Consider the following 25,987-nt stretch of genomic DNA (forward strand, 5'->3'; position numbering starts at 1 on the left):
ACCATCGTTTTCGTTGATGCTCAATTTTCTACGCGAAAGAAGCCGTATTCTACAAAAAGTGAAGGGTTATTCAGAACCACAGCCAATCACTGGAACAGCAAAACAACGAGGCAAATTGGAGCAAAAGAACATGACAGCTAAAAACTTCGTGCAAACGTCTAAGGAATCATGTTTTAGTTCCAATGGTGAGCACTCTATCTACAAATGCAATGTATTTAAGGCCCTCGGAGTGAACGAGCGTTATGGCAAGGTAAAACAAGCAGGCCTCTGCTTCAATTGCCTACGTCGTGGTCATCGAACTGTCGACTGTAAATCGGAGCAATCCTGTAAGGCATGTGGAAGAAAGCACCACAGTCTACTTCACCAAGAAAAGATTCCCACATCGAAAAAAACCTGAGATTCCGCTTCCGGAACAATCAGCATTGGAATGTAAGGATACGACTGAAAGTTCTGCCCAAGAACCACGTTCGGTAAACTGTGCTCAAGCAACAATCACGAAAAGACAAGTGCTACTGTCGACCGCCGAGATTCTTGTATGTGGATCCGGAAACACCAGCTGGCCTTGTAGAGCTCTTTTAGATTCAGGATCGGATTCGAATATCATTACCGAAGTATTTGCGAGAAAGCTGAACATCCCAATGACAGGCATCAATCTTCCGATCAGCGGGCTGAACAACGCAGAAACAATAGTTAAACACAAAATTAATACAAAGATTCGATCACGCGTTAACTCTTTTGACGCCCTTTTGGAATTTCTTGTGGTGCCGAAGATAACGACCAGCTTACCAATTGTTGAACTTAACATTCAGACTTGGTCCATTCCTGCTGGTATTGATTTAGCTGATCCATCGTTTAATGTACCTGATGAGATCCAGATGATTATTGGAGCCGAACTATTCTTCGATCTGATTAAAGAGGGCCGGATGCGGCTCGGTAATGCTATACCAACATTGATAGATACACATTTCGGATGGATTGTTAGCGGAACGGTACCGACTAATATTCAAAAGCGATCACAAACTTGTCAGCTCAACTTGTGTAACGAGGAACTCAATCGCACATTGACGAAGTTCTGGGAGCTGGAAACATGCCGGGAGGCACTTGCTCGAACAGCAACTGAACAAGCAGTTGAAGATTACTTCAAGCGTACTGTTATTCGAAGCGACAACGGTCGGTATATTGTCAAATTACCTTTCAATAACATGAAGAGTCAGCTTGGCGACTCTCTAGCAACGGCGCAACGTCGGTTTGATAAATTATTGCGAACATTCATCGACGACGAGAAAAGAAGCCGCTACACGGGGTTTATGACGGAGTACTTGGCCCTTGGCCACATGGTGGAAGTCGAAGACCGTCCAGTCGATAGTTATTTTCTTCCTCATCACGCTGTCTATAAGGAATCGAGCAGCACTACTAAAATCAGGGTAGTTTTCGACGCTTCAGCAAAAACCAGCACTGGAATTTCGTTGAACGATGCTCTGGAGATAGGCCCGACGGTTCAAAGCGACCTAATCTCAATCATTCTGCGATTTTGTAGTCATCAAGTGGTGCTTACAGCAGATATACCAAAAATGTACCGTTCAAATTCACGATGACGATCGAAAATATCAGCGTATTGTGTGGCTCAACTCCGAACGCAACGCAGCAATCTTCGAGCTAACAACTGTAACATACGGTTGTTCCAGTGCACCGTATCTGGCCACGCGTGTGCTGCTTCAGTTAGCAACCGACGAGGGAAACGAACTTCCGCTTGCATCAAAGGTCATCGAGCAAGATAGCTACATCGACGATTTTCTCACCGGAGGCAAAACACCGGCAGACGTGATCGCAATTTACGAACAACTAACGGAAATGTTGAAACGAGGCGGCTTTGGAGTGCACAAGTTCTGCTCGAACAGTGACATCGTTCGCAGACATATTCCAACTGATCTTCAGGAAGCGCAGATGAACTTCGAGAATGCGGATATAAACAATACAATTAAAACGCTGGGTTTGATTTGGAATCCAACGGATGACTATTTTACATTTCATGTCAACACGCTTGAATCTGCGGATGGTGTGCGGCTCACAAAGCGAAATGTGCTGTCTGACATTGGTCGCTTATTTGATCCGCTAGGATTCCTGGGGCCGATCATCACAATGGCAAAGATACAAATGCAAGATCTCTGGCGGCTTGATTTAGCATGGGACGAAGTTTTACCAGCCGAACAGGAGAAAAACTGGACATCATTCCGAGAGCAATTACCGTTGGTGAACCTGATGAAAAAGAGCAGATGTGTAATTGCAAATAATACAAATTTAATCGAACTTCATGGATACTCAAATGCTTCCAAGGTAGCTTACGGTGCAGTACTGTACACCCGATGTGTATGATTCGACGGAACTGTAAGTGTCCACCTTGTCTGCAGCAAATCGCGCATCGCTCCGTTGAAACCTACAACTATCCCACGACTGGAATTGTGTGGTGCTTTACTTTTAGCTCAGCTCGTTAGCAAAACTGTGGCGGCGATGAAAATTTCGTTCAATCGGGTGACACTTTGGTGTGATTCGCAAGTAGTATTGGGGTGGCTGAAAAAATCACCGCTTGCTATGAATCAGTTTGTTTCGAATCGGGTTGCAGCTATTATCCAATTGGTGCCAGAATATCGGTGGCGATACATTCCATCAGAATTAAATCCTGCAGACGTAATATCACGTGGTGCGATGCCGGAGGATCTGTTACAACTTGAATTGTGGTGGGCAGGGTCGCCAACACTATGGGAAGAAACAGATACACTCGTAGATGACATCGTAGATGACATCGTCTATCGACGAATGTAACTTGCCCGAACTAAAACCAGCGACGGTGTGTGCTGCTGTCCAGCGGGAGCCACCAATCAACTTGATTCGACTAAGTAACTTTCGACGCTTACAGCGAGCTTGGGCATACGTATTGAGATTTATTAGGAATGCTCGTACAAAGATTCGAGATGTGTCTCCTTTCAATGCTGAGGAAATGACTACATCACTTCATACAATTGTTAGACTAGTTCAGCGGGAATCATTCGGCAGTCTTTTCAAATTACTATCCAGTGGCTCCAGCAAACGACACGACCATATTGGATTGGCACCGATTCTCGACACAAATGGATTAATTAGAGCAGGAGGGCGGCTTAAAAATTCGTCGATCCCTTACGAAGGAAGGCACCAGCTTCTATTACCGGAAAGGCATCACATTACCCTCATCCTTGTTCGACAACTACACGAAGATCATATGCACGTTGGGCAACGAGGGTTGCTGTCAATCGTCCGCGAATGCTTCTGGCCTGTGAAAGTGAAACAAATAATTAAGCGAGTAATCAGAGATTGTTTTGTTTGTGTTAGACAAAATCCACGATCGGTAACCCAATTCATAGGAAACTTGCCTGATCACCGCGTAACTCCATCGCCAGTTTTTTCAAATACTGGAGTTGATTATGCAGGGCCCTTTTTGCTTAAGGAGGCTGGTAGGAAAACGGTAACTTACAAGGCCTACATTGCAATATTTGTTTGTATGGAAACAAAGGCCATGCACATCGAAGTAGTTTTGCTAAGGGAATACAGTGGCATTTCATTCCTCCTCGCAGCCCCCATTTTGGAGGAATATGGGAGGCTGGTGTCAAATCGGTAAAGCATCATCTAAAGCGCGTGGTTGGAGAAACAATACTCACATATGAGGAAATGACATTTCTAGCTCAAACCGAGGCCATTTTAAATAGTCGGCCACTAATACCAGTATCGGATGATCCTAACGCCGTTGAAGTGCTGACTCCATCACATTTTTTAATCGGTAGATCAGCACTCAGTATTGCGGAACCATCATATGCACAGGAGAAAGTAGGGCGCTTGAGTCGCTGGCAGCACATCCAGTTAATGAAGGAGCATTTCTGGAAACGTTGGTCGGCAGAATATCTGCATCATTTACAATCCCGACCAAAGTGGAACAGCGGAGTAACCAAGATCGAAGTAGGAGCACTCGTCGTACTCAAGGATGAAAACGCTCCACCCCATCGATGACATATCGGACGGATTATTGCCACTCACCCAGGAGACAAGGGTGTAGTACGAGTTGTGACCGTCAAGACATCATCTGGCGAATATCGACGAGCCATCACAAAAATCTGCCTACTTCCGTCGGTTGATCCAGTGGAGTCAACGGGGGGAGAATGATCGCGCAAACTAATTAATATCGAATCGCCCCTCGGCAGCGATATAGAGTAAAAGAGAGAGAGCAATCGGTTATAATATACGCTTTGAACTATACGCACGCAATCTTTAATTTAATCCGCGAAAACTATCCATGTGCCAATTCAAGAGCTATCGAATAAAACAATCTGTTATAATATTCGCAGTTGATAGATTGAACTATTGTAAAAAGTTGTATTTCTGCAAATTTATTAGATGTGAGAAAATTGTACTGGTTTGCTTAATATTCCCTATATTAAAAATGCCAGTAAATAAACCCCGAAAGCGACTTTATTTGAAATCTCAAAATGCAAGCCTCAAAATTTTGGTATTTGTTTCTTTGAATCTATTCGGAATCATAAGTAAAATTTGTCGTATTCTCCGTAAAATAATGTAGGTAAATTATCCGCTAAATGTTACCATATCGCATCGACATTATTTCTAAAAATCGTGTAAATCATATTAACGTACAAGAGAAGCACCGAAGCGCACTATTCAGAATCTAAAAATAGCTCCACTTTCCTAATCTGAAAATATATTATAAAGCTATTTAGTCTATCGTAATATAGGCAGCTGTAGTAGTGAGCAAAACTATATGAAAACAAAGCGTATTATACAAGGAAAACAAACAGTCCTTTGGCTTTGGCAAAGTTCAATGTGTGCGTTCTGGAAACATCTTCTGCATCTATAATCATTTTGCTCTTGACGAATGCATAGAATATTATGCTAACATTAAACATCGGTCGAAAGCAACGTCGTTGGTTCATGCAGGCAACATTCCCATAAAACTCAGAATACCCAGGTTCAGCGTGACATATATTCATAATAACAATCAGCCAGCATGTATGCAATCATTTTACAAAATTATAGAAAGCTTTTGCTACATAAAGCTTTTTGCTTCCAAACGAAAAACGCCTTAATGTATGCTATATTTTTCTTTACGATTCTATGTTTAGACCTGCACGCTAAATTCGTTGATACTATACAATAGGTAATAAAAGCTATATTGGCCGTAGGTGAACCTAACAAATTTTGTTATAATTCTGATAGAAGCCTATCACAGGTTGTCATATTTTTGATAAATACTAGAAGAATTTCTGTTATGTTTTCTGTTATTTTACCAACTAACGAGACCAAAGTAATAACACAACTTGTTATCATAACAAAGTAACTCAGTCTGTAATAATTTTGTTATTTCTTTTGGTTCGGGTAGTACAACCGGCCATCCTAGTTTCTTGTAGGGCTATAATCGTATATTCTTTCCGCTTAAAGCATATGTCGAGGTCTTTTTGTTTGGTCCTCTCTGAGCATCCTCTCACATTCCAGTTCGCTATTTTTATTATCGTCCTGCCCGTGTTTGTTTGTTGTGCTGGTGTCTGTTCCATTGATGCTGTTGTTCTTTGACTGATCTGGTATTTATTCGGCATTATGTTTTCTCGCCATGCCTGTATTTGTGGGATCGGTGGTATATATTGTGCTTCACTACCAGGGCTGTTTGTAGTATTGATTTCCATCACTCTTATATTGAGTATTTGAATTACGCTGTCGTAAAGGTTCCTTGCACTGTTCATGGCTTTTCGTGATTCGATACGTCTTGGCAATCGGTATGCTATTCTCAGCATTCTGTTTATAACTGCGGCTTCATTGTATTTTATTATCGGTCCTTCTTCGTTGTATACATCTATCCTACACCTTAGGATTTCCGATGCAGCAGCAATCGATTCCTCTCCTCCCCATTCCCTTGTTCCAGCCTGTATAGGAATCCTTCAATCGCTTGTTTCATTCCCACCTTTCTGTTCCATCCTGCGTCGGTGACTGTCTGCCATAGACATGGTTGGTATCTTTCCGAATCGCTCCTGATGTGTTGTACTACCCTTCTTCGAAGGTTCTTTATTTCTTCCGCGTGACGTTCCTCATCAATATCGTATCTGTTATATTGATTAACCGGTGCTGCAAATAGGCAATGACCATCTCCTGGTATCAGGCGTACCATCACTACACCTCCGTTGAATTTCATTCGCTCCATACTAAAATCTTCTAGGTCAATATCTCAAAATTTTCGTGAATCTATAGGGGTTATTGGATACATATCATAATTAGAGTGCAGATAACTCAATCATGACAGTATGTTGGGGAGATAGCGCAAGAATTGTGAAAATTTCTTCTTCTTCACATAAGTGCGGTCTCACCGTCAAGCCCACGGATAATCCAAATCGCGTTTATATAGATATAAAAGGTTAATGGTCGGCATCTGCTCAGTCCCTGAAGTCTGTCAGAAGGCTATGGCGTCGGTAGTAGCAGGGTTAGAAGGTGTTCTTGTCTACTTGGACGATCTCATTATGATCGGCAGAACAGAGAAAGAACACGAACAAAGGTTGGCAGCAACGTTATAGCTTTTGAAGGACATTCTAAATTCCCAAAAATGTCTAATAAACGTCACGAGTCTGGAGTTTCTGGGGCACAAATTGTCAGTGAAGGGCATCAGACCAACAGAAAACAGAATCCAAGCAATTAAACAATGTCGTCCTCCCACGACGATAGCCGAGTTGCGTAGTTTCTTGGAGCTTATCACGTATGTTGGCCGGTTCATACCAAATTTAGCCTCCAAAACAGATCCATTCAGATCGTTATTGCGAACTAGTGCAATTTTAAAATTGACTGAACATCATCAAGCGGCGTTCGAATCAATCAAATTAGAAATTGAATCGGCGGATTTTTTGGGATTCTTCAATCCTAAGGATACCACAATTCTCATAGCAGATGCCAGCAAGGACCTATCAAATCTGGGAAGAAAATATTTCCAGACAGAGCGGGAGGACTTGGCTCCAGTTTGGACCGTGGAGAAGTTCCGATTGTACCTCTTAGGTACGAACTTCAACCTTATAACGGATTGCAAGCCAATTAGACTTGGGTTCTGCGGGTGCAATCATATAGATTTCAAGTTGTGTACGAGCCTGGCGCAACGAATTTGGCAGACGCGTTGTCTGTTGGACACCAGTTCCGTTTGAAATGGTGGATGAGGGGCACATAAAAGGTTTAGCCACAGCGGCAATTCCAAACGCGGGTTAGTTAAAAGAATGAGAAAAATGCGTTGGATGGAGGACCATGGCTAGATTCGATTATGTCTTTCAAGCCATTTGAGTCTGAACTGTATCGATCAGGAAACTTGGTCCTGAGAATCAATCGGTTAGTAATACACAACATTTTGCGAAACAAGATACTACATCTTGCCCATGTGTAACAACTTGGAATCGGATCGATGAAAAGACGCCTAAGACAAAAGGACGTACAACAAATAGTAAAAGGTTGCAAATCGTATGTTATTGTTTCTTCACTGAACCCTCCGGAACTGCTAAAAACGACACAAATACCGGAAAGAGCTTGGGTAGGTCTCGCAGTCGATTTTGTAGGTTCTTTACCATCAGGACATAATTTGTTAGTTATCGTGGATTACTTCAGCCAGATAATTGAGGTTATAATTATGAATCCAATTACAGCGACGCTGACGGTTAAAGCACTATACGAGACTTTTTGTCGGATTGGAATACCGGAAACATTGAAGACGGGCAATGGCCCTCCATTCGTCTGCGTGGAACTAAACTCTTTCTGTAAACAGTTCGGTATAGAGCTAAGGAAGATTATACCCTATTGGTCCCAGGCCAATGGTGAGGTGGAGCGAGTCAACGGTATGCTAGCAAAGTATTTGAGTATCAGTCACGCAGAAGAGACGGATTGGAAGTGGGATCTACGAATATGTTGTTATGTATCTCATTGAAAAGTGCTTACAGATAATCATAACGATAGCACTAAGGATTTGGAAGCGGAAGACTCGCAGATATAGGTAGAGCCTGCACAAGAAATAGTGATATCTACACAACTAGAGAAGAGCCCAGTGAGACAGCATCGTTATCGTAGAGATACCAGGCAACCAGTGCACTTCAAAGATTTCACAGTTTGATAGCATATTTGTTTCAAGAAGATGAGGACTTGTAGAGTACATACCCCTCAGGTACATAAGAGCAGTCGCAGTGTAGGATAGCACAGTAGGCAAGATAGGATTCAGCCACAGGGCTAAAATGTCAAAATAAAAGGGATTCTTGTGTATACGATGGATGCGACTGGATGTGTTCATTTTACGCGCTGAGATATCACAGTACACACGCATGAAAAATCGGTAAACTTTGTTTCCTATTTGATGCAAGCGAAGGTTCGAGATACGAGTAATATTGATGCTTCTAATTAAAATCAATTTCCGATCTATCTTAACAAGGTTCAGTGTTGCGTGTTGCGAACTTTTCATTCAATAGGTGGATTTCTTTAGAAATTATGTTAGCAGGTGAAAGTTACTAGTGTTCAAACTATCAATGAAATTTTGATGACTCTAGCATATACAATATATGTGACATATGAAATAATACTATACTATACGATAATAGGGTATTAATTAAAAAGCGGAAATAAGTGAAAAATTTACCTAAGTCAATCATCGTTCTATATACAAGACCATTAAATAGTTCTGCAAATGTACCATCCCCACCACAGCACACGACACCATCGTAACTGTTAACATTGATTGATTGAGACGTCATTATGTCGTAAATTTGCTGGGCGCGTTGAGTGATGATCAGATTGATATCGATTTGAGCAAGCTTAAACAGTGGTTTTCCATACTTCTCAAACAACCTAAAAGCGTTTTGCTTTCCACCGTATGGATTGAGAAAAATCAGTAAATTTTTAGGTCGGTTTTGATCTGCAAACAAACAAGAACCACTATATCAGAATATAACCTCGCCATAAATCTATCAAGGGTAACCTAAAAATATTAAATGAAAATTGCAGGTTTATTCGACTGATAGTGCCATACTGATAATGATACTAACCTTTGATATCATCTAATATGCGGTTGTGCCAAAGTCTGATAATCCGTTGTTCACTGTTGAACAAAACCAACTGTTGTACTCTCCATTTACAGGTTCGATAACAAACGAGTCGCGCATAGTGTATTATTAGGTAGTATACATTAACAGTGTTGTCGTCAAGAGAATTGATGTCACTGGTAGAATCGTTGTTTAGTATATCATATAAATTGACTGAAAACCAACAGAGGATAGTGGAAGCTCAGTAAATACGTTTACATTTTCTTTTGTTTTCCCCCTGTGAACACTAGATCTAATATTGTTTCTCACCTCTGGTGCTGGTGCCAGTTGTGGTTGATAGCGTATTTACAGTGGCATTTGTTATCATCGATTCAGAACTAGTAAGTACCGGAATCCGATCAGAATCAATACTCTCGTTTATCGGTACATGTGTACTAGAGGTCATCCCGTAGATGGTGGAAATGTCACGTGACGCGTGCTTCGAATGCGATCGATCACTTGCAGTATTGGAAAGTTTAACTGATATAATATCAGTTACATGGACGGTATTTTTTCCTGGAAGGAGTAGAAAACATCTAGTATCAGTATATAAATGTTATAAGCTAATGCTAGACCACTGAATATCACGATTTCTCGAGATAATAATTCAAAGCGGATTGCCGATACATCTCTCAAAATTTCTAATGGATTTCATTTTTTTAGCGGGCTGATAGGACTGCAGCTTATAGCTTAGGGGGTCCCAGTCCGTCCCGCGAGACAAAATTTGCGAAATCGGACGAATTAGTAACTGTCTGGCAAGAAAACACCGGTCCTCGGGAGGATGACCAATGATGCAATTAAAACTTCGCATTGATTCCGCTTCAGTGTTGTTCCTGATCTCCTCTTGGGGTTTGAAGCGGATCAACCGACTATTAACTAATTCAGAGAGCGCTGATACCCGCAATGTCTTCGAATACTAATTTCGCTGTAACTATGTATTCTGCTAGTTATTATTCCTGTTCTAGTGTGTTTTAATGATTGTTTTGTTTGATAATCAGAAATAATTAAAGATTTTAATTGTCACAACTAAGTCAGAAAACAGACATCCAGTTTCGAACAAACAAATTTAAAATACTTGTTTTGTCATTTGAACAAATATTTGCTAGACCATTATGACCACCATACTGACATATCTCATAAATATAACGATAACTTGGCTATCAATTCAGTAAAACTCACGCATTAAACGGAATGACGACAGAACCACTTTTGGTGGTAACATATCAATTCCCTTTGGATGTGCCTTTTGCTCAACTTTTACGCTTAAGGTGGAAGTCTGTTTTCTGTACCGAAATTGATGTTGCTTTTCAGTTTTGCACGACCCAGGGGGAACCAATCCCACTCCTCTGTCATCGATGTTACGTGATATTCTCTATGAAACATTGTTTGTTTGGGGTCCATCCATAAACAATGTCTCGCAGAAAGAAGTCTAAAAATGGTTGATGGTTTTATTAAGTCCGATCCACTAGTACGTCTCAAATTTTTAGTTTTTCTCTCGGCTTCATTGCTTTTCCCCACCTGTCAATACGTGACATCATTTATGAACGGCCCTTGGTACTATCTGTGGCATCGGACATCCTCTCGACATCGAGGAACACACACAACACGAGAGAGAAAACGACTAGAGTAATTTGATACGTAGAACGCGCTATACGTTACGAGCAGTAAAAGTCTTAATCCCGACAACCGTTCGATTCTTTATTACCGCGCCGCGAATTCCGCTTGAACCACCACAGTGGTGATCCCGAGGCGATTTTCGTTTTCGTCGCGCAGTTTGTGTTGTTTTCACCAAGAAAAAAAGGAAGACACTCCTGAGCGTCTACCGAACAATGCACAGTGGTCCAGGAAGCGAAATTAGCGGAAACAATTGATTACGCTTTCATCTTTAGATTTAGAGATTCGATGTCTTAGAAACATTTATTGTGTGTGACAAACTGCATCTTTTGACTGAAACGGTTTTGGGGTGATCCTTAAAATGTCAAAGTTTTTTTTATTCATTTCGTTTATTTGATAGGCACAAATACGTTAGCTTGGCGGTGCCAAATTCTTTAGTTTTTACATTTTGGATATCTTAAAACTAGGAGGTTACAATGTTGAAATTTTTTTTATTAAAGAGAAAAAGTTTAACAGCTATGTCAAGACTAGAAATAAGATTCTATATACAAGAGAGGAAAAAAAGATTTTTTTATGAAACATTTTAAAACAAGGGATTCAGTTTGATATACAAGAGGGGGAGTAATAATTTTTTTACGAAATATTTTACAGTTATCTTAAAACTAACAATATAGTTTGGTACACAAAAGGGAGAACACTTATTTATGAGAAATTTCACAGATGTCTTAAAACTACGGATACAATTCTATTTACAAGATGGAGGACAATAGTTTTAACAAAGAGTAAAAATTACAGCTATCCTAAAACTAGGAATACGGAATACAAATTTGATTTTTTATCGGAGACTTATGCTTGGTGAAGATATTCAGAGGGGGGCTTATTTCCAAAATCGGTGTGGCAGCAGTTGTATCAAGGACAGGGGAGAGAAGGCGTAGATGGTGACCGGGAGAGAAGAGCAAATGCTGCAACTTTCGGGCAAACGTGAGATCAGCGAAACAAATTATCGCCTCAGTCTAGTAGGTCGGCTTGGCGGATGGTATTCTTCGGACCCGCGGGGAACCCTTCAAAAGTCATCGGACCTCGAGTCGCTCTCGTTTCAGTTTCCGTATGATGTGTACGCCCTTTGCGTAACTCGGATCAGTTTGAGCATAACGGTCATAACACCCATCTGTCACACGAAGTTCGGCAGATTAATAAACGCAGTGACTGCTGCATTCGATACCAGGCCGTTCAGCTAACCACTAGTGTTTTTATAACAGTGATCAATTCCGAACTTTCCTGGCCTTTGGACTTTGGCGTACACTTTTCTACCTTCCTTGGATTTCACAATTACTTGGTGAGTTTTGGGTTTCAATAGAAACTCCATTTGTCTCTTCGCAGAGACTTAAACCCTTAACCCAAATAAGATAACTGGCGACGAGGACAAAAAAAGAAAAGTGCAGTGAATAAGTAATAAAGCCGTGGGACGGCATTTTTTCATCCCTTTTGTGCTTCAGCATTCGAACATAAAGTGAGTGTTAGGGTGGCACAAATTTTGGAATTCCGTAGAAGCGATCTAAAACTAATCACTATACGATCTCATTCAACCATGCAAAAAGTTAATTTGATAGGTTGCACCATATTTTAGCACAAATGGTTTAAAGTTTGTATGTGATTTAACATGGATAAAACGTTGCACCATATTTTAGCACAAATGGTTTAAAGTTTGTATGTGATTTAACATGGATAAACGATCCACATTATTTAATATTTCGTAGACACACTCCTATGAATCCTAAAAATATTTGCTATGCTAATTTCGGTAGGTACGAGTATCGTGTACAACTTCCCCGAAGAGTGTAATAGGCTGCGACTTCTGGATCAAAAGTTATTCTTTATACAGTGCTTAAGTGTCTACATCGTTGGTGAAAATTGAATTTATCTGGATACTCTGACTGATACCTCAATCAAGTTAACCGTGATATGCTAGTCAAAAACTGAATTAGGCAGCTATCAACATAGGTGGATTTATAGTTTAGATGCGAGCGTCATAAATAGACAATCTGAAGGACATGAGTTCGGTTCTTCATTTTTTCAATTTTTTTGGTGCATGTAAAGCAGGAACGTTATTATGTAAATTGTTAGTTTCTCATAAAGTAACAAGGGAGATCCTAACCGTTATTTCTGACGTGTTATTTTATTTTAACAAAGTTATGTTCTAGCGTTATATTCACTGCTACTCCAACCTTTATCCCTGGATGATTCGTTTAAAAGTTTTGGTTAAATTCAAATCGTGCTTCGCGTCCGGAAAAATTCTTGCTGGCGTATAGTGACAGATATAGCTCGGCTTACTCAATTAACCTACCTTCAGTTTACGGGGCAATCTATATAGCACTTTCAGTTACAGCTCCACAGGAGTGTGGTGAACATCAGCTGGTTGAGCTTCAAACTAATGGGAATCTTTCCCGCTTCAGTCTCGTTTCAGTTTTAGTTTGCGCAACGTATATTACTGCACACCAAAAAAAAATACATGAAAATAATTGTGTTACAATTCGATCCCAAGTCCTTTAGATCACATGTTTCGGATGATACCATCTGGACTATATTTCCGCTTTACACCAACGGTATAACTGGTGACCACAATAAATACGTCAAGGTTCACTTGATTGAAGGTTCAACTCGCCGGGTAGCCAGAGACAGCACTATTTTCATAACTTTCAGCGCAACGAAAGTTTAATTTTGCAATAACTCATGAACCAGTTGTCATAGCTATGAACTGCCTTTAGTAAAAGTTGTTCTACTTGACTGAATCTATAGAATTTAGCATACAATATATTTTTCAGGGGCACCAGGCTGTATATTCATGAATTTATTGAAAATGTATTATTTTCTCATTGTAAACTCCAAACAAACTTAGAATCATTTGTGCTAAAACATGCTCCAACAGATTTGATTCAGATTGAGCATAGGAGTTAGTTGAAGAATTACGAATTTTTCTAACTTGGTTCTGCGGTATTCAATTTTTTCATACATCCTCGTACCACCCTAGCGAGTGTACATAGTAGGCAATATATCGCTTATTCTCGTGACGATTCGGATAGTTTTTTCTCAGAAATCAGCTTCTGAAGGTGTGTAAAAAGCGAATAAAGCGGGTAAAATTGTTTCTAGTAACGCGTCTATGAAGTGCATTAAACGTAGCGTGCGCTGGCACCATTTTGTTTTATTCGGATAACTCTCCTGAATGGGTGTGTGTGGCGGATATAATAGGGTAAAGTGATAAATTGTTGTCACAGTTCGTGTTGATACTCGGTCAGAGAACAACGTATCTTTTCTTACTCTGTGCCGAGTGGTGCGAGAATAAAAACCCGTTAAAGTTTTTAACTATTGTGCGATATCTACCCACCATATAGTATTAGTTTATCTGGTGCGAATAGTTATTTAATAAATTTAATAGTGAGCGCGAGCCGAGCCGGTAGCCGCTACCGCTATTGTCTAGCCAACCATACCACACAGCTTGGCACAGGCATACCAAGGCAAGTGTACGGTGCCAAAATTATAACGCTCGATCCCCTCCGCATACGTGTCGAACTAATTACCCCCGCAAATGATACAAAAAAATTGTCGTCCATGGGGGCGAGCCTCAATACCAATGAGTTTACCACTCTGGATGCAGCAAGACGGTGATAGAATTGTCACTCAAACCCTGCTATTGCAAGCGGTGAGTAACGAAAATGATATGAATAGTACAGTCCTAACACCCACCCGTCCCGATGCAAAACTCCCTTCAAATCCTTTCATGATAAACGAAACACTGCAGCAATTGCTTGGATGCGACCCAAGGACGGTTATGAGTGCCTCCAAAGAAGCAAAAGGCACAAAATACATTCTTCGCACCCCTTCAAGAACCATATATAAAAAGCTTGTGGGTTTAAAGCAACTAATAGATGGAACCCCAGTCGAAATCATCCCACACCCTTCGCTCAACTTCTGTCAAGGAATTGTATATGATGTGGACACCATCGATGTAGATCCAGAACAACTTAAAAACAAACTTGCTTCCCAACGGGTAGAAAATGTTCGCCGAATCACTAAACGGATTGAAAGCGAAACTCGAAATACTCCCCTCGTTGTACTCACCTTTAAAGGGCAAACGCTACCCTCTCACGTGTACTATGGCCTCATTCGGGTACCAGTTCGAAGATACTATCAGTCACCTCTACTCTGTTTCGGATGTGCTAAATATGGTCATTCAAGAAAAAACTGTTCGGAAACCCCGATATGTACATCGTGCTCTGAGACACACGAAGGCTCTGATCCCCAATCGTGCAAGAAACAAAAATACTGCCGCAACTGCGAAGGAAACCATGGACCCACAGACCGAAACTGCCCAATCTACAAGAATAAGGAAGCAATAATAAAATTCAAAACCGACAATAACCTTACGTTCGGTGAAGCTCGAGCTGCAATGAAAAAAACCAAAGAACCCAATACCTATGCTAACCAATTAAACCCCCAAGACAACGAAAAAGATCGATTGATTAAGGAATTACGTGAAGAGTTAAACAAAGCTCGGCTGCAATATAATGAAACCAAAACCCTACGCCAAGAAGTGACAAACCTGCGCAGACAAATGGCCTCCAACCAGCAAAACAACTTGCATGTAGAGGCACTGACGGAAGAATTGAATAAATACAAGGAAGCATATCGAAAACTTATCTGTGAACGACCTGACTCGATAAACTACACCAAAAACAGTAAAAACGAGACCAAAACGCCCAAATCCCAGTCAATCTGCATCAAAAAAGCCGATCTCCAAACTCGAATGCTAGCGGAGAAAGTGCCGAAGAAATGGAAACGAACCGCTCACTACGAATACATAACCTGTCCGATCGAAATGATCCCTCCGTTTTTGCAACACCAGCCGGGCCAGCCTAAGCTAGATAAACAACACCACACTGTTAACCCAAATTCACACACCGCCAAAACCCGTGTCTCCAGCACAAACGAAGGTGGACCGAGCCAAGATATGGCGGATGAAGAAGCAGATCATACCATATCAGAATAATCTTCGACAGAGCGCAAACAAACCAAACGAACGACCAAACAGGTTCTCCACCTATTACCATAACAACAAAAATCGTTGCGCAATCCTCTCCCCACAAATCACCATCCCCTCAGGCACCGGAAGTACCGACTATCGATGGCCCTGATGCTGTTGGGGCTCCAACAGACAATCCAACATTCCCTACTCAAAATAAATCCCACCCCTCCCATGTACTATTTCACAACTCAGATCACATAGAAAGCACAAGGACTATGGCAGAAAGCCGATTAGAACCCACACACCATCAACTAAACAATACGGATATGAAAGAAGGCCAACCATTTAATAATTTATGCTGGTCACAATTTATCGCGTTTACGACTGAAGTCCAACCACACAACAATGTGCAGGCCTCACTACCAAAACCGAATCGATCGACTGCTTCAGTTATCCAAACCAGCTTACTACGCTGTTCCTCTCGGAGCAACCGTGGCCCCGCCAGTGCGGACGATATATTTTTTTTTACAATGGAGAAGACCTTTACGTCCTAGCCCAGTAAACGTGCTATTGGTAGGGTCAAATCTACCACACGGGGTGCACTGGGGGCGTGTCGGGCTCGAATGGTGACGCTGCCATTAATACCGACTAAACTCCATTGTGTGCTCACCTTACTCATTCCTTGCTAGGCTTACTTTTGTGCTCACCCCACCCATACCATGTCAGGCTGACTTGGGTGCTCACCCCATTCACTCTCGATCGTGCAACTCTATTGTACCTCTGTCACTCCCCATGGCATCCCATGTGGGACATTTTTCTTAGGCCCCACTTCTGACATACCATGCGAGGCTGACTTGTGTGCTCACCTTTTTCATTCCTTGCTAGGCTTACTTTTGTGCTAGCCTCTACCATACCATGTGAGGCTGACTTTTGTGCTCACCCTTAACATGCCGTGTGAGACTGACTTGGATGCTCACCCTTTCACTCCTCTGCCACGCCATGAGGCATCGATAGCTAAGTCCCAACATACAACGCTACGACCCTCCCGTCTTGGCATGAGGCAGTCCACTTATACGCCTATACACTCACTCTTCTGTCTTGCTTCGGGGTGGCTGGGTTTACCCCTTACGCGGTTGCCAGTCGCTGCGCCAAACCTGCCTCGGCATGAACAGACCATTCACTCCCTTATTTGCGCTTGGCCTTTTTCGCTTCAGCTAACCAATCACTAGTTAGCCGTGCCCGTCGTCTGTTGCTCGGTTCGCCAGATTACCTGTAGCCTACTGGCAATCTGGATGGTAGCAGCCGAGACTGCTGTGCGGACGATATACCCCCACCGGAACTGACGGACAACCTGCGGTACTCCGAGAGCGACATGCCACCAATGGAGACGCACAAGGGCGGCAACGCCTGTCCCTCCAAGGACCCGGAAACACACAATCGTACTGAGTCGGAAGACACTAAAATTTGTGCCAGAAGGAAATCCCGGACGGAAAAGGGTCGATCGGCCTATCATCGGGCGGACAACGAAGGATTAAGTACCAGGACGGACAAGGGTTCTTGGACCTATCCCCTGGGAAAGGACACACACCGCGCTATCATCTGTGAAACCACCTTGAACAATGAGTACAGCCACTTTCAACACTCCACAAACCCCGCAGCTGTCTTAGAAGGCAACACACTACCATCCAACGAACCATCTACATCCAAGCCAATTGATCAACTAGCAACTATGGTAGAGCACCAAACTCAACACGCTACACACCGTTTGCCCATGGCTATGGCAGAAGGCCCAACGACACGTACAAGAAACCTACACAGGGCAACATTCAGTGACGAGGAAACAACTCCACCACCATCACCCAATCCATCGCAGTTCAGTACAATTCTTGAAAACACCCAAACTGGACGAAAACTAGCCCTTCAATGGAATGCCAATGGGCTGAAGGGACAGTGGAATGAATTGCAGATACTCACCACTGCAAACTCTCCCATGTATGGCTATCCAAGAAACTCATATCGATCGACGCCAAGACCTCAATCAGTGGATCAATAACAGCTATACGTGGTTACAAAAAACTGGAAACAATTTATTTCAAACCATCGGTCTTGCGATTCGTTAGGACATAAACCACACACCAGTGAAAATTGACAGCCAACTACTAAAACTCGCTGCGCGCCTACATGGACCAATACGGATAACCGTGGCATGTGTTTATATACCGGCTTGCAGAATACCAGATCTGAGAAATCAGCTCAGTGGCTATATTGGAAAGCTGGAACGACCTTTTCTAGTCATGGGGGATTTTTACTCTCACCACACTATTTGGGGATCAAAACGAAGCGGCTGGAGAGGGCATCACATCCTTGAAGCAGCGGAAGACACGAATGCCATAATTCTAAATGACGGATCCGCTACATTCATACGAGGCCAACACAGAAGTCACATTGACCTAACAATCGCCTCTGCCGAAATAGCTGGCAAACTCCGATGGAAAATCGAGGAAGACACACATGGTAGTGATCACTTTCCGAACACTATTATAACCGACGATGAACCTCCCCTCACAACCCGAAGAAAAAAGTGGAAGTACGATGAAGCTGACTGGGATACCTTTGAAACCCTTGTAGAAGAAAATATTGACCCCCAAAGACCGATATCCATCGAAGGAATAAGCCATATTATAATCGAGGCCGCAACTGCCAGCATACCAAAAACCTCGGCAAAACCAAACAAAAAAAACTGTTCATTTTTTTTTTTTTTCCATACGTTTATTTGACACGGCATTTGCAAAAGCTTTTTACGCCAGTTTCTTTTTTTTACATAGCACGTTACAAAAATCCTTAAGATTAATTTTAACTATACTAGTACTTTGTCTAAAACTAACACTGAAATCACTTTATTGTTTGCTTTTTTCCTTACATTGTTGTATTTCATAATGATCTAGTATTTTCGGGTGTATTTATTTACTTTTTTTCTGTTATTGTCTAAATTTAAAAACTAAATATTCTAGGACACTTTAATTGGTGAATGATTAGCCTTGGATGAGAGTATGAGGAGATGAATTTAATTAAATTTTGACAGACGCTGTTTTTAGAAAATGATAGATAAGTTCCATGTATAGAGGATCGCGATACGCCAGGATGTCTCTAACAGGAACATGGATTGGTCTTCCTCGGACTTGTAAAGAATCTACTAATTGTGATCTGGCTTCACGATATTCAGTGCAGGACCAAACAACATGCTCAATGTCATGGTAACCTTCTCCACAAGCACAATGATTACCCTCAGCGAGCCCAATACGACGGAGATGCGCATCTAAAGTATAATGATTGGACATGAGCCTAGACATCACACGGATGAAGTCCCGACTTACATCCAATCCTTTGAACCATGCCTTCGTTGATACTTTAGGGATAATTGAGTGTAGCCATCGTCCCATATCTCCATTATCCCAAGATGTTTGCCAACTAGCAAGTGTCCTCTGTCGAGAAGCGCTATAAAATTCATTGTAAGCGATGGGTCTTTCATATATTTCACCATCTAGTGCACCAATCTTGGCTAAATTATCAGCTTTCTCATTGCCCGCAATAGAGCAATGGGCGGGGAGCCACACTAGGGTAAATTTATAACATTTTCTTGTCAGGTTACTCAGAGATTCTCGTATCTTCCCCAAAAAGAATGGATCGTGATTATCAATCCTCTTTGAGCGTAGAGCTGCAATTGTGCTGAGACTATCAGTGAGGATAAAGTAATGGTTCGGGGGTAAAGTATTAATTATTTGAAAACTATAGTGAACTGCTGCTAGTTCCGCTATATAAACAGAGGCGGGTTCTGCAAGTTTGAGAGAAATTGAAAAATTATTGTTGAAAATACCGAAACCAGTGGCCTCACTGATTCGTGACCCATCAGTGTAAAACATTTTAAGGCAGTCTATGTGTTGATATTTACTTGTGAATATTTTAGGGATCTCCCGCGAGCGTAGATGATCCGGAATTCCACGAATCTCTGCTTGCATGGACGTGTCGAAGAATAAAGTGGATTCAGGAATATCTAGTATATTGACGTATGTGGGAACATACCTAGCAGGCGTTATTTCTTGTGACATGTGATTGAAATACACTGTCATGAATCTGGTTTGGGGTTGAAGCTCGACAAGTCTTTCAAAATTTTCAATTACCAGTGGGTTCATAACCTCACATCGAATAAGTAAACGAGAAGAGAGATCCCAGAATCGGTCTTTTAAAGGAAGAACTCCCGCTAGTACTTCAAGACTCATTGTATGGGTCGACTGCATGCAACCTAAGGCAATTCGTAAACAGCGATACTGTATCCGTTCCAGTTTAATAATGTGAGTGTTCGCAGCTGAACGGAAACAGAAGCACCCATATTCCATTACTGAAAGTATTGTTGTTTGATACAATCTTATCATGTCACTTGGATGAGAACCCCACCATGATCCAGTTATTGTTCGCAGAAAATTTATCCTTTGTTGGCATTTCGTTATTAGATACCTAATGTGGCCTCCCCATGTGCCTTTAGAATCGAACCAAATTCCAAGGTATTTAAAAGTCAGGACTTGGGCTATCGTTCTACCAACCAACTGAAGCTGAAGCTGAGCTGGATCACGCTTCCTTGAGAAAACGACCAACTCTGTTTTCTCCGTAGAGAAATCGATGCCCAGCTTTAAAGCCCAAATTGATAAATTATCCAAGCTATCTTGCAATGGTTGTTGTAAATTTATAGCTTTTGGTCCTGTGGCAGAAACCACCCCATCATCTGCAAGTTGTCTTAAAGTGCATGGGCTGACAATACAATTATCAATGTCACTCACGTAAAAATTATAGAGAAGGGGACTTAGACAAGAGCCTTGTGGGAGGCCCATGTAACTTATTCTGAGTGTCGCCAAATCGCCATATGAAAAATGCATGTGCTTTTCTGACAATAAATTGTATAAATAATTATTTAATATCGGTGAAAGACCACATTGATGTAGCTTCTCCGAGAGAACATCAATGGAGACTGAGTCGAATGCTCCTTTTATGTCTAAGAACACAGACGCCATTTGTTCTTTTTTTGCGTAAGCGAGTTGGATTTCTGACGAAAGTAGCGCCAGACAATCATTCGTTCCCTTTCCCCTCCGAAAACCAAACTGGGTATCTGATAGCAAGCCGTTCGCCTCAACCCAATTGTCGAGACGTCGCAGGATAATTTTTTCCAACAATTTCCTGATGCAGGATAGCATTGCAATCGGTCGATACGAGTTATGATCGGAGGCTGGCTTTCCCGGTTTTGGAATAGCGATAACTCTCACTTGTCTCCAGTCGTGCGGGACGATGTTCTGCTCAAGAAGCTTATTGAATAAATTCAACAAGCGTCTTTTTGCTAGGTCAGGCAGATTCTTCACCAAGTTGAATTTAATTCTGTCTAGTCCCGGAGCATTATTGTTGCATGAGAGGAGTGCAATTGAGAATTCCATCATTGTCAAAGGCGAATCTATGAAATCGTTACTTGTGGGAGCATCGCGAGTGATTTTCTGCGCAGGAGCAGAATCGGGACAAATTTTCTTGGCAAAATTAAATATCCAACGATTCGAAAAATCTTCGCTTTCATTAGTCACGTTTCGATTCCTCAGTCTTCTGGCTGTGTTCCAAAGAGTACTCATTGATGTTTCTCTTGACAAGCCATTAACGAAGGTTCTCCAATAACTAGATTTTTTGGCACGACGTATACTGTCAAATTTGTTTTGCAAAATGAAATAATTTTCAAAGTTCTCACGTATACCCCCTTTCTGTTTCATAATTTCTTTGTAGGCAATTTGTTTCCCGTATAAATAAATACCATTCGAGCAACCATTCTAACTATTACAAATCTATTCATATTATACTCACCATAATAGGAATAGTGTCAATATATTCCAATACATACGGTACAATTATTATTCAACTATATACATTATAGTTACCATTTCAAATATCTTCCCTGTATGATCGTGTATCCTTCAATGGTTATATGTAATATAAGGAAGTACATTTGGAAGATATACATTATCCTTATCGTAAATGAGAGGTTTTTAAGTTATTTGCATCGTTTGGCTTGACAAACTGGCTTATAAGGAACACGACATATCTTCAAGCACCAATCAGAAAGGATTCCCACTGTCACGCTACGCCTGCACCTGTCCGGTATGCTATTATTCGGCTGTGATGTCAGTGAAAACAGAACGCGAAACATCCACTAAGGAATTTGATATCAAGGATTGATAAGACTTTATAGCATGTGCAAAAAGATAAACTTGCGAATTCATTGCCGAAAAGCCTTTCATATATTCTCTCAATCAACATTTAATTGGTACAATAGCTTACAAAAATATTTGGAATCGTTACTTTCTATTTTAATATGTTTAGATAAAGATTGATCTACTTTTACGAAATAATAAGCGTCATTTGAAAACTCTCCCAAGATAGTGTGTTCATCTACAGTAGAATATTCTATTTTTTGGAATACAAAATAATATTCACATTCATCGGATAAAATATTTTGGATTTCTCCAAAACGTATCTCTTGATTTATGGATATGGAGAAAAACGCATCATTATTAGAGTGTTTTCTGCTATGTTTGCTCAAAGCCGGTTTATAAGTGTAACCGTTAAATTTAAGATATGAAATCTCCTTAAAACAATTGTTGTTGTACTTATTAATAATATTAGAAGGCAATGCGAATTGATGGTTTTTAATTTGTACCGTTGCTTTTTTCGTCGATTTCAAAGTCTCGCAAAACTTCTGGATTGTTGGTGTGAACTTTGCGGGAACATCTGAATAATAGCGTGCATGGGACATAATGTAACGGTTTGCAATCTGAACTAATGGTTCTTTAGGCCCTTTTACATACTTCTTGAGAACGCCATTTATGTCTTCAAAGAAAAATAAAGAAAAAGCCCAAAGGGGACCAAAATTTTCACAGCATTGAACAATATGTAATAGCAAATGCACGTTGTAGCTCATTTCGTCCAATGTATACAATATTTCAAATTTTTTCACAAATTCCTTCAAACGTTCACTGGATTTATTTAGTGTTTCTTTTGATATATTTGTTTTGAGTAAATCTGCAATCACCGTTACAAGAAGACGAAAATGATTATAATGAGCATTAGGTAAGTATGGCTTTAAACAAACTGAGCTATAGTGAAGAAGCCACTGCAACCACTCATTAGCCTTCCATGAATTACGCTCACTTATTTTTCTGGCTGATCTGGAAGCCTCAGTAAATTGATTTATAGATATTAATATGGTGTCAATATCAACAATTTTATTTTTGATATAGCATTCACTGCTGGGTTTTTCAAACCATATCTTGCACAGTTGTTTGGTAACGCCGAGTAGAACACAATGCATATAATCTACCGGGCAGTGGTCAACGACATCAAACGATGGTATTAGTATTAAAGGTGATACTCCTTTCACACCATTGACTGGTATTTCACGGGACTTGCTTAGTGCCATCGCTCGTAACGTATCAGCATAATTTCGATGTTGTATTTCATCCACATATCCATATTTAATCTGCTGGCCCGATATATGCCCTGGATGTAAGCAGAAACTGCATCCATCATATCCATTGAACTGCTTGAACTTTTGCAACTTACAACGAGCCATTGTGTCAACACAACAGGCTATTGTTTTAATTGAGGGGATATGTATTGATCCCAAATTCAAGCCTTCTAAGTTCAGTTTTTGTAACGCCATAAAGAAGGGTTTCAAAAAAATGTCTAGGTCTGGTTCTCCACCATGAAGCCATAATCCAGCAATGACTGCATTCTTTCTCAAAAATCGCAAACCGGGTGGCAGATCATTAACAGCAGCTATAATGGGCCACAATGATCGTTTCACATTTGAATTAAAAATTTTAACACCGTCAGTGTTGAAACAAAGTGAGATCTGATTGGCTTCGATTGTGGCCCTTACCACAGCAGCGTTTACGATGTCGACTAAATCTTTTCTGTCGTATACAGTTTTCTTATATTCTTGGATTTGTGTCCAGTTCTTTTGTAATATATCCCGTAGATTTTCACAAAAATCGAACATAATGAAGAAAAACGACTCCGAGCCTCTACAATTTATGCAGTTGATTTGTTCATCGCCGATATACAAACCGCATTTCTTACATACGTAATGTCGTTGGTATTTATTTTTCGAGAAAAAATCCTGAAATTTGCTGAAGGTTTCCGGAAGTGTATTATATCCAGCGATAATGTTCAGCATTCGAAGTATATCGGTTAGAGCAATATTTGTCAAATTATGTTTCATAAAAATAGTCATCAACATAAACAAAACTTCAGCACGAGTTACGGTTAGATATGGATGAAAAGTTTCATCATAGTAATTCTGGAATATTTAAACGTTAACACACTGTAGAAAAAACAAACATTTGAATAAATTTACCGAGTGGAAACTTTCATAAACTGGAATTTCACCGTCCTCAATTTCATCACACATTTCATTTGTTATTGCAGTACATGAATCATCATCTGAAAAGTCAATCAGAAAGGCTGTAGATTCGACCTCTCGGGATTCGGATGATCCAAGGGTGGTTTTGGTGGCATCACCCATCCCAATACTACCACCACTTGTCGGAAAATGGACTATTTTCGACATGCCCACACTGTTTGCCATTTCCTCGCTTTTTGTGGAATAATGCAAAGTATTTGTAAGCGCCAAATAATCAATGTTGTTGCTTGTTTGATGGCCTGATTGTACTGAAGAATCGTTTGAACAATCTACGCCAACTTCGCTAGATTCTTGCTGTGTAATTATAGGTACAGCTTTTTTCTATAAACAAATCGTATTGGTTCAGTTTGACCACAATTGCAACATCAAATAAACTTACTCGTTTGAATCTTCGCATATGAGGAATATTCCTGTTCAAATAAAACAATTTGTGCATTCTCGAGGATCGCATTTTGACTAAAAGTCACTCGATATTCTACAAATACTAAAATGTTTAAACCAACTTGCACCAGTGATGTTATTTCCACGAAATAAATAAGTTTTGTTATGCATATGTGCTTTCAATATTCTTTTCAATACTAGCGATTATTGACAAAAAGTATTGAAGGCGCAATGAAAAAAAAGTTGGATTGACGATATGCATTCAAATGAGATTGACGTATTGATGGAAATCCCATCATTCCGTCTATATATTGAGCGCTCTAGAATGAAACTAGCTGTGGTAATTTTTCAAGTAAACAGGGAAGTTACTACAATTAGCCTAGAAGAAAGTTTCAATGTGCCTACTACTTGCCGGCTTTTAGGTAAACCGGCCCAATCGCCATTTCATTGAGTGGGAAGTGAGTATGAAACAGGGATGCCATATTGAAATCTCTATTGCCATCAAAAAAATCTTACCATTTGTAATGATACAAACAGCAAACTACAAAGTGTTAAATTTCCAAAAAATCTTTGAAAAAGCACAATATTTCTAAAAATCTGTGGAAATCTGTGAATTTTTCATCAAAATACCAAAAATCTGTGATCAAAAATTATGAAAAAAAAATCTGTGACGTTACAGAAAAACCTGTGAATATGGTAACACTGGTACGAAAATGCTTTATCATTCGCAGAAGTCAGCCATTTTGAAATATTGAACATACATAGGTGGTGCGTTGAGGTTGAACCATTTGCTCCAGTTAAATACTTTTATGATGCCACCGAAGAAAAAAAATGCTGCTAAAAATACAAATTCTCGTAAACGTAAGTACATTTAAAGTGGTAAAACTGTTTTCAAGTAATAATTTTTCTTTCTTAAAATAGAATCCCGCCAACAGGATGGACAGCAAAGGCTAACCTCTGAAATTAAGAGAAAAGCAGACCGGATGAATGCAACTCACGTACAACAGCGAGTAAGATATTTCTTTGGGATTCTATATATTTTTTTGATGAAGGGCATTGCCTGGAACGACCAAGTATTGCAGAAAAAAGGTGGAACTCGTTTTGTTTTTCTCTTCTCTACAGTTGCAAAAGCTTCTCGAGCAGCAGGGACTATCGCTCAGTCAATCTGGGTACGCGTTTGTATCAGCCGACTCTGCGACTAGTGCTATAGATACACCGCAGAAAATGATGTCACAGGATCCACTAGATTCACCGATTTCGGAATCTTCGACGGGTTGGAATAGTTCCCAGAAAACTAACATTCTATCTGCTAGTGCGTCAGTAACTTCAACAACAAGCAACCCTTAC

The 25,987-nt window shown here is 40.6% G+C and overlaps 1 protein-coding gene across 6 annotated transcripts in view; it reads right to left on the reverse strand.

Annotated features, from left to right (window-relative positions):
• Nucleotides 1-25,987, reverse strand: part of LOC131678018 (ceramide kinase) — a 365,282-nt gene that overhangs the window by 219,783 nt on the left and 119,512 nt on the right. For all 6 annotated transcript variants that reach the window (XM_058958142.1, XM_058958146.1, XM_058958141.1 and 3 more), the window contains exons 3-5: nt 9,390-9,635; nt 9,084-9,293; nt 8,678-8,953 (exon numbers count right to left, since the gene is read on the reverse strand). In XM_058958142.1, the coding sequence (XP_058814125.1) occupies nt 8,678-8,953; nt 9,084-9,293; nt 9,390-9,635 (732 nt within the window). The remainder of the gene's footprint in view (nt 1-8,677; nt 8,954-9,083; nt 9,294-9,389; nt 9,636-25,987) is intronic.

This window comes from Topomyia yanbarensis, chromosome 1 (assembly GCF_030247195.1).
Source record: "Topomyia yanbarensis strain Yona2022 chromosome 1, ASM3024719v1, whole genome shotgun sequence".
In the NCBI taxonomy this organism is placed as follows: domain Eukaryota; kingdom Metazoa; phylum Arthropoda; class Insecta; order Diptera; family Culicidae; genus Topomyia; species Topomyia yanbarensis.